We start from the raw sequence: 10,047 nt of genomic DNA on the forward strand, positions 1-10,047 counted from the left end.
TACGACTTCTTGTCTTAGCAGGGCAGTACAGGCCTCAATCGTTTTGCGGTAATTTTGAATGACTTTTCGGCACATTACCGGTAATATTTCGGTCATAACTTCACGGATATTGGCTTTATGGCCTCAAACTACAGTATTCTAAAACGAAAACTGCCTCACAGTTCCAGCGAGCTTCACGTACTCAAGTTGAAGGGTTGTAGGTGTATTATCTCCGTTGCTCAAAGAGCTTCCAGAATGCAGTGTGAAGTTTGGAAAGCCCGTCGGTCTGATCAGATGGGGTGCAGTACAAGGAAGAAAAAAGGGTGGCCCTAGAGCGATTGTGCAATGTTGCGATGGAGAAGAGTACTGTGCAGATTATGTGGTGATCACCGTGTCCTTGGGAGTTCTTAAAGAACACGCGGAAAAGATGTTTTGTCCCGCATTGCCTTCTAGCAAAATGGAGGCGATCAACAGCTTAGGTAACCAATCCACAATTCCTTCCCTTTACATTTCAACATTCCCACATGATAAAATCACGGTTATGATGTACTAAAGTTGGACGTTTTTTTCCAAAAATGTAATTTTTATATACAGGGTTATATAAAACGAATTTAATCAAAATCTAACCTAATTTTCACGTGTCAAATACTTTAGAAGTATTTAAGTTATGTAAGCGTAATTTATAGTGAAGTGTAACAAGATATAATATTTTATATCCCAATGATAATAAACTTACCATGTTATACAGGGTGTCCACAAATTTAAACTAATCAAATAAGAACTTTAAGTGGCTCTAACTTGATCAATTTAAATACAACCCCATATTTTTTAACTTACCAGGAAATGCAATTTTTAATTACCTATCGAATGGTATTAGAATGTTAATAGCTACGTTTTTGCCTTTTTACAAAATACGTCAAATAATCGTTCTGTGTACAATTTGGTGTTGTTTAATTTAAGGTTCCAATGTATCTAAGTTGCCTATGCCATTTACACATTCATTTATTTTATTTGTCAGTTTAGACTACAAAGTCTCTTTTTGATAGCTGGAGTGGTATTGTTTTTTGTAATTGTAGACGTGTTGGTCGTTATTTTAATATTATTATTGTGTTGCTAAATGAAAATGAAGAATTGTCCAAGAGAAGAGCGAATTGACATGATTTTCACTCTTGGAGAATGTCATAAAAATTGTTTATTGGCTTCTCGAGTTTATGCTCAAAAGTTTCCTGAAAGAAATCATCCTAAGCCAACCGTTTTTAAGTGCTTATTACACCAATTTGAAGAAAGTGGGAGTGTCAATTATAAAAAACCCATTACAGGGAAATCTGTCACTGAAGATGAAGAAAATGTTTTCACGGTATTTTCTTCAGTTATCGAAAATCCCAATGTTAATCAAAATCTCACATCGAAAAGTACTGACATTAGTCAATCAAGTATTTTCAGAATTATCAAAAAGCACAACTTTTATCCTTATAAAATTCAGCTTTGCCGAGAACTTTATGGAAATGATTTTGAAAACCGAACTGAGTTTTGCATGTGGGTGTTAGATAAAGTGGCAGAAAATGAAAACTTTTTTGAAAATGTGTTATTTAGTGAGGAATGTACTTTTCATAACAATGGTCTCGTAAATAGACACAATTTTAATTATTATTCGGATACGAATCCGCGCGCATACAGGATCATAAAAAATCAAAATAGGTGGTGAGTTAATGTGTGGGGTGGAATACTGGGCCAATATTTAATTGGACCCTACAACTTTGATACTTTTAGGGCTTTTGGGACACTCTGTACATTACAAAAATATTTTTAAAATATGCACCCGATAGGCGTCTGTGAATTCATCAAATAATACTTTGCAAAAAACAAACGGGCTAGCCGCAAACGTCCGTGCCGTATAGCGTGAATAACCCTGTACAATCTCGGAACTCGGCAATTTCGAATCCATCCAACTGTTCTCATTTCAACCGGTTTAAACTGAAAATATAATACTTTATACGTCAAAATCTGCCGCTTTGAAGCCATTGTCTAAAGCTGAATAATAGCATATTATATAATAGGAGTTGTAAGGGGCACTTTACGGTGCCGCAAAGCGTCGAGTGCGTAATTGCGTTATACATCCCGTGTGGAAAGTACCAACTTTCGCCACGCCCGCTGACTGCTTGACTTGGTCACTGACTGTTTAGACAACATTTTCAAAACCTTATACTTTTTTCGGCTAGTTTCCACCGACGATGAAGAAAAATAGTCTGCGGTACGCGAGACGAAAGTCGAAGTTCCGTACTGCTTGAAGTTGGCTGCTTTTACAGTGAAACATAACATGAAATACCAAAAATATCATAAGCACTGAAGCGCATCTTTGAATCACAATTGAACATGGCCATAGAATTCGAATTTATTATTATTGTAGGATATGGAAACATTGACAAAATATTTTTGGACTATGAGAAGCCGTTTTGGGTATGGTCGGAGGGTGGCATCAAGTTTGCTTGGTCACCGGACGAGCTGTCCCATCGAAATGATTGGACAAAAGGTAAAAATCTGCAATTATATCCATGTTTATTTGCTGAGTTTATCTGGTAATCGTAGGATTAGTATCAATTGAGGAAGTGGAAGGCAGTAAACATGTTCTATGTGCTTATATTTGTGGTCCTGAAGCTGTTGTTATGGAACATTGCTCTGACGAAGAAGTAGCCGAAGGTAGGTCAATGTGTGTGTTTTCAATTCATGTTACGTGGAGAGGAAATAAAATCAATACATGTTTGGACCAGTTGATTTTTGCAAAACATTTTCTTAGGAATGACCAAACTTTTACGGCAGTTCACTGGGGATGCGTCTCTACCATATCCTTGCACGATTCTTCGCACAAAATGGGCCTCTGATCCGTACTTTTGTGGAGCGTACTCGTTCTTAAACCTTAACTCTAATGTGGGACATCAATGTGATCTTAGCTGTCCGGTGCCTGGCTCATGCGACCCAGTTCCCCCAATTCTGCTTTTTGCAGGTGAAGCTACTTGCGCAGGTAAGATAAAATACACAGAAATCTACAGAGTGATGCAAATACAGAACGATTTTGACTCTCGTATGCAAGTCCAATATACCTATGTGCAGTTTGATTGTTTATCGAGGATATCAACTGTTCAATATTGAAGTTGAACTTTATCTGATCCCTAAAATAGTTCTATTTTAGATTGTATATTTTTTTAGGTTACCAATCGACTGTTCATGGGTCAAGAATTAGCGGAATTCGCGAAGCAGAAAGAATAGTTCAATTGACCAAGCAATTTGGTGGACCACCACCAAAGCTATGAAAATTGTCAAAACATCCTTATTTTACACACCGCACACCAATAGTTAAAATATAGGTATTTAAATGCGTTAGATTACATATGTCCTGAAAACTGTTTGACTAATAAAATATTCATTATAAATGTGGAGTTTGAAAATGGGCCCTTTGCAGATTGGTTTTTCCATATTCTGCTCATTTATGGCCAAGTAACCGCTTTTCAATTTTTTGTTTTTTTTTTACTTTGATATAGGGTTGCATTGAGTTCACGTGGTGCTGGCGTTTAGTTTTTTCCTCAAGTCAACTTTAAAGGTATTTTAGTGAGGTTTAGTTTGTCAGTTGAATAAAATCCGCTACGCTAAAATGGCTTACAAATATTGTATGATGCCTGAATCGAATGATGCAAATTTTGAATCACCCTGTATATTCGCAGATGGTTGTCGGGTTTACGTACAGTCCGATTTTGGGGCGCATTTGTAGCAGGCCTATGCAAACAACTACGTCCTTTTACTATATGATTTATTCACTTTTTACACAAATTCGTACATATTGTCTGTTTTTTGGCAAGCTATAATTTTTCATATGGAATTATGTATATATTTATATGAGCAAAAAATAGTTTATATCTTAATACTAGTTAATAAATAAATAAAGTACATACTACCTTTATCGTTAAAAATATAAAACTGTCGCAAAAAGATGTTTGAATAAGCGTTTTAAAAAGGGAATTATAGTGGTTCAACATAAGTATGAGGGAACCAAATTAACAAAAAACAGAGGGCATTTAGCATCTTTCAATAAGTTGCATTAATAAATAAGCTTAATTTATATGTAAGTACTCAATAGTAGTTCTCTAGGCGTCCCACATGGATTTGAGATTAGGCCAAATTCATTGTTTAATTTCGGATAATACTTCATCGGCAGCTTCTTTAACTTCTTTCCAAGAAACGTCAATATCTCGTTCTTCAGTATATCTTGAACAGATGGCCAGACGCAAGAAGTATGTATCTCGAATTTTAGATGGAACTAAATGAATGAGGCCTGAAACACAAAAAATCGTATTATTTCACACTTTGAAAAGACTTGGTGACTATAGTTAGTTCCTTATATACAGGGTGATTTACCTAGACCGTTAGTTTAGTCCAGTTTAGTTTAGTGAGTCATTATTTAATCATAGCAAAATTTTCAAGCAGGACCAAAAAAGTTTGGAGCTGTTTTTAGGCCCTTCTTCTTGGGAAAACTTCTAATGCCCGGTCTACATAAATCACCCTGTATTCTGGGACATTCTCGGGTTCAAAATAAGACGATCTGGCCAAACTTTGATTAAGGAAAAATGTCTCAATCCTCTGCTGATGATAGTGACACTTTTTAAAAAGTGATTTTTTTCAGATATCGAAAGAATGGTACGATGGATTGGATGGCACCCTGTATATTTTTTGAGAATTTCGTTCTAAATAGAGAAGATAACAAAATGGCTTTAGTTAAAATAATGTATTTAAAAGTGGCCTGAAAGTCAAATTACAAAACGTCTTAAAGTACAACACTCTCCCCTAAAACTCACGATGCACGATGATTCGAAAAAACCTCAAGAAAGGTTCAGGATGGTGAAGAATTTACTACGTTCCACAAAAATCGTTTGTTTTCGTTTAGTAGAAAATTCCTATTGCGCGACTGATCTGAGTTGTTAATCTTTCCCTGTTTATATTTGTCGGGTTTTTATGTGCTTCTGCATAGACTTTCTCAATAAAAAAATGCTAAGCATTCAGACGAGTAAAAGGATAACGGGACGATCAAGCAAAGAATTACATCATCATGTTTGTAGCGTACAATATTGGCATTTAAGTGCTGAAAAGTGTGTTGATGGGAATATGGAACGGGTTGAGGATAGGGCGCCAGCATGCAGAAACCTGGTAAAATAGGTTTCTATTATACACAGTGTGCACGAAAGTGTAGGCATTTTAGCTTGAACTGGCGGAGGCTTTTTGAGAGAGAACAGATTTTTCAACAAGACAACTTTTCTTCAATTTTGTTCGCAAAATTCGACTAGTTTTACTAGTTTTACCCACTTACCTCGTCCATTGATTTTCTTCAATAGTACTTCATTGGTCTCATTAGGACCCACTAGCCTGAAGCACACCAGACCCATAATCACTTCTTCAGTGATTTCAAAACGGTGGTCAGTCCTCATTAATTTTTCAAAATAATGGGCAAGAGCAATATGTTTGCGAATATGAGCTTGCAATGTTTCGATACCGTAAAGTCTGAGGACGAACCATAATTTCAAAGATCTGAAACGACGGCCCAATGGGATTTGCCAATGGCGATAATCCGGAGCAGATCCTAGAACACAATAAATATGGATTGTAGTATTTGTACTCTTATTGCCCTAAAATTTTGCTTACCTTGCTGTGCATGCTGAAGATACAATGGATCAACATTGAAGGCATTAACTAACCAAGATGGATCTTTCAGCCACATGGCTGAGCAGTCAAAATTCACCAACAACCATTTGTGAGGATTAAAGTTAAAGGAATCTGCCCTTTCAATTCCTTTCATCAGATATCTGAAAGCAACAAGGGAATTTTCGATAGAAACTCATTCAAATAATCAGTTCAAATTCAAGAGTCTAAAAACATAATCAGCCGTTTAAAAGGTGTGTCTTCTTGTGTGGAAGTGGAATTAAGAAAAAAATATATCTGAGAAGATTTAAACCTGTTACTAGAGCAATATGAGAATGTAGCGTCTAAAAGGGCTTGAAGTGTATCTGACTAATACTAATGATGCGATCTAATTACCTAAACTCCGGGCATATAAAAGCCGATCCTGCATAGGCGGCATCTACGTGAAGCCAAACATTGTTTCCATTGCAGACAGGGCCGATCTCGTCTAAGCGGTCAAAAGTGCAGGATGACGTCGTTCCCAAAGTGGCAACACACTATAAAAGTAGCAGATAAAATCACTTAGAACACAGAAACAGAAATTTCTAAATCAGAACGTTGCAATTTCGAGCCTCATTTGGAATAAGAATAAAGAATTGTTACAGAGTATTTGGAGACTCAATTTCCATTCCATTCCATATCATAAAATTTTATGTAATTCGGTATAAATGAAAGTAGTTTCGTTTTAACGAATCAACCTTTATTGGCTTACATAAAACGGAATTAAACCAGCTTCGCGGTCTTCCTTGATAGCCTTTTCAACAGCTTCACCTCTCAGCCTGTTGCTTTCGTCGGGTTGTATGGAGCGCAATTTTACTCCTCCCAATAAACCAGCACGTTCCACTGATGAGTGGCTTTGACCTAATTTTACCGTAAATACGTATTATAAACATGTTGATTTTTAAGACATTTTTTAAGAAGTGTTTGAAATCAAATTCGAAAATGAAAAAAACTGTGACTCAGTGGAGCCCCTTTATATATAAAGTAGGTTAATAACATTTTTAAATCGCAAGAAAAGTTACTTAATTCTGTAACTAATTAGTTTTGCAATATGATATCTTTGTTTCATGTAAGAAAAGTGACTTTGACCTGAAACCAGTGAATGGTATTATTATCGAATTTGTTAACTAACAGGTACCAAAGCTAGATTTATAGATACGAAATGTTGCCAAATTACTGAACATTACGCTAGAAGTGAAGAAATTGAACATATATACAGGGTGTCCCGTAAGCACATGATCGAAAGGGCACTGAGGCTTTGGCTCAAATCAAGACCTAACTTTTACCAGGAAAAATGTCGTGCGTCTCTGCTAAAAACGGTCAAATTTAGTCAAAAAAACTATCTTTTTGAATGGGATTTTGATCATAACCAATAGCAGGGGGGCCAGAACTTTTTCTTAATAAAAGTTAGGTCAGATCGTCTTAATTCGAGTAAAAGGCTGTTTAGTCGCATTTTGATAATGTGCTTACGGGACACCCTGTACATACAGGTTTAGTCAGCTTATCGTATCAAAGGTTTAACGGTCGAAATCAAATTTTAAGACGAAAATATGTTACAAACATTTATTGAAAACGGCTTCAATAGTAATAACTTATTTGAGCCTACCGGCATAAACCTGATTTTAAAATAAAATCATTTTCCATTCATATTTACGTAAGAAACGTGTGCTTATTTGAAGTCGCTATCAGTAACCATTTTCGGGATTTTTTCGAAAAGTTTTTAATAGCAACAAAGTAGTAAACTTAAATTAAACATTTTAGATTTCTAAAGTGAATTTTCGGTGGTTGGGTGAAGAATATAGAATTTTATTACTGTATGTAAAGATTTTCGTGAATTATTTTAAACAAAACGAAAGTAAAATGTTAAGTTTGCCACCCACATTTTCGTCTTAAACTAAGATTTTCTATTGACCGTTAAAGTCCGGAGAGTCTAAATGGACTCACCCTGAACATAAGCCTAAACTTATATATTAATTCCAAATTAAAATCAAATCCTGGGTTCTTCAGTCATTTATTGTTTATTTATCAATTAAAAAAACGTTTCGGTGTTTTCCACCATCATCAGTTTCAATGTGTAGCGTTGTTGCTACTTTACGCCTTGGCATGTATTTGGAGTATCTGATACTCCAAATACATGCCAAGGCATATATGATGGTGGAAAACACCGAAACGTTTTTTTAATTGATAAATAAACAATAAATGACTGAAGAACCCAGGATTTGATTTTAATTTGGAATTGAAACACAGTCAGGAAAGTACGTACAATTATATATTAATTACATCAAAAAGCTTGATTTCTGAAAAATTTTACGTGTTTTCGCAACAATCACGCCAATTACAAAGCTGAATCAAGACAATGCGTTCGTCGCTGTCTAAAATATCCAGAATAGCACTTCTTCTGCTAAAGATACTGGCAGACAAAAAATAGTTCTCTAATCTGAAAGCTTACTAGATGTGTATCCAACAAGTTTGTCAATGATTTCAGATTCCTTCATTTGTGGGTAGTCCTTTTTGGCCTTAGCAATTGCCTTTGCCTTAGCTCCTAAAAGAGCTACAAGTGTTGCTTCGCTAGCTGTTCCCTGGATTACACCGCCACCTACAGGGGGTGATATTCTTTACTCCATTGCCATCAACAATTAATCCATTACTACCTTTCCCTCCAGAGGATGCCAAAAACTCTTCTGGAAGGCCCAAGGCTTTGCCCAGCCAATCTAACATCACCACTTCCAGCTCTGTGCATGCAGGACTAGCGATCTATAACCGACCAAAATGGTCATAAAAAAAATACACTCGGTTAACTACAGTTTTGAGATGTGAAAAATATTGGAGATCGGCCTGTTATGACTCTCTTCGAAAAATCATCATCAACGGCTTGTTGTTCAAAGGAACATTTAATTATTGGCTGTCACAATAGATTCAAGAGATAAATTAAGCTCCTTTGGCAGTTAACAACCGAAAGAACGCCTGATACGCTCCAGAAAATCTTTTCAGCTAACGGAAATGTGCGGAGTAGGGCCGAGAACACGTATTTCATTTTAATGAAAGGAAAAGAGAAAAGAGCCCTTCTGGTTTATTCAGGACTTGTTGAGTGCTTGGCGATTCGATCAATAAATCAGAGGATTTACGACATGTGCTAATGACGCCTATCAAGTGAATGGCTCCGCGAGTATGCCAGCATTTTTGTCGGTCATTCGTATTTGCCCAGTGGTTAAATATATCATCAAACTGTGGAATTTTTCCCATTTGCAGACCACCGAAAATAAGTTCCTCCGGGCGCTTTGCACCAACGAACAGCTTGCATCTTCAGAGGTGGTTCCAAAGCAAAAGCGAAAAATTGTCGATCACTTTAAACCCGGTTCCAACTCTATCGCAAATCCGTTGGATCATCAGATATTCCATCAACCGCAAATCCTTCCTCAGTATCTACCGAAGAACATTCAGATGTCGCTGACATAACAAAAATGTTGTAGGCATTTATTTCTGCTAATGCAATATTTGTTATGGAATTCTACTATTAGAAGCAAATTCTCAGCTGTTTTTCTAGTTTTCTACTTTGATTCAATGCACGTTTTCTTCATAATAGTTATGTAATAAATACAGTTCTTCGAACATGAACCTAATTGACTCCATGTTCATTTTGCCCCGATTACCAATTGAGCGTGCCACATTTTGCCATGGTAAAAATGAATAGACGATCGCATCAACTTTTTTATATGATTGAAATCGTTTGTGAGTCTTTTCCTGTAGGGGCTGTTTCAGACGATGTATGCCCGAAAAAATTAACTTACCCAGGAAAATCCTATGCAAGCTATGGCTCCGCTTAGGATATCAGCAACAATAGCGGGATAGGAATTAGCCGTTGGAAAATAGGCATGGAATCTGGGTGAATGCCAATGCGTTACCTGCAATCGAATACTTTTGCTGTAAATTTACGTTCGTTTTTTTTCAGATTACTATCTACACGCTTGCTTCAAATGGTTCAGTATATGGCATTTGATATGCATGAGTTGAAAAATTCCTCCATTACCAGTAGGTACGCTCAAGGTCTTTGGAACCGATTAGAAAACGAGTAGTTAAAATTTGCATACATAGTTATTTTCGATTTCGTTGGCGTACTTTTCATTGTTCTGCACAAAACCAGATTTGACCCAGATTACGAATAATTACTTAAGACTCGAATGGTCAATAAACTCATTAGAAGTGACAGTGTAAAAACGTATCCTTGAAACAACCACACCGTAAAATATACCGTATCGTAAAAAGTCTATATGATAGAGCAAAAATAATTTGTAATCCATCTAATTTTTCCAAAGAAAAACAATTTACAAAAGAAATTCTAAATTTCAA

At 36.2% G+C, this 10,047-nt stretch overlaps 2 protein-coding genes across 2 annotated transcripts in view; one reads left to right on the forward strand and one right to left on the reverse strand.

Moving 5' to 3' along the window:
* Positions 1–3,407, forward strand: part of LOC109538717 (spermine oxidase) — a gene marked incomplete at its 5' end in the record, with an annotated part of 6,804 nt that extends 3,397 nt beyond the window's left edge. The window contains 5 exon segments of the mRNA XM_048664546.1: positions 201–458; positions 2,387–2,509; positions 2,566–2,676; positions 2,774–2,998; positions 3,184–3,407. Of these exon segments, the coding sequence (XP_048520503.1) occupies positions 201–458; positions 2,387–2,509; positions 2,566–2,676; positions 2,774–2,998; positions 3,184–3,287 (821 nt within the window).
* A 357-nt stretch (positions 3,408–3,764) lies between these two features.
* Positions 3,765–10,047, reverse strand: part of LOC109538660 (aromatic-L-amino-acid decarboxylase) — a gene marked incomplete in the record, with an annotated part of 8,994 nt that continues 2,711 nt past the window's right edge. Inside the window, 8 exon segments of the mRNA XM_048664547.1 lie at positions 3,765–4,303; positions 5,333–5,602; positions 5,665–5,825; positions 6,058–6,197; positions 6,413–6,561; positions 8,150–8,296; positions 8,352–8,454; positions 9,489–9,601. Coding sequence (XP_048520504.1) covers positions 4,152–4,303; positions 5,333–5,602; positions 5,665–5,825; positions 6,058–6,197; positions 6,413–6,561; positions 8,150–8,296; positions 8,352–8,454; positions 9,489–9,601 — 1,235 coding nt within the window.

This window comes from Dendroctonus ponderosae, unplaced genomic scaffold (assembly GCF_020466585.1).
Source record: "Dendroctonus ponderosae isolate FM_Combo_2020 unplaced genomic scaffold, Dpon_F_20191213v2 Dpon_F_20191213_3, whole genome shotgun sequence".
NCBI classification, from domain to species: Eukaryota; Metazoa; Arthropoda; class Insecta; order Coleoptera; family Curculionidae; genus Dendroctonus; species Dendroctonus ponderosae.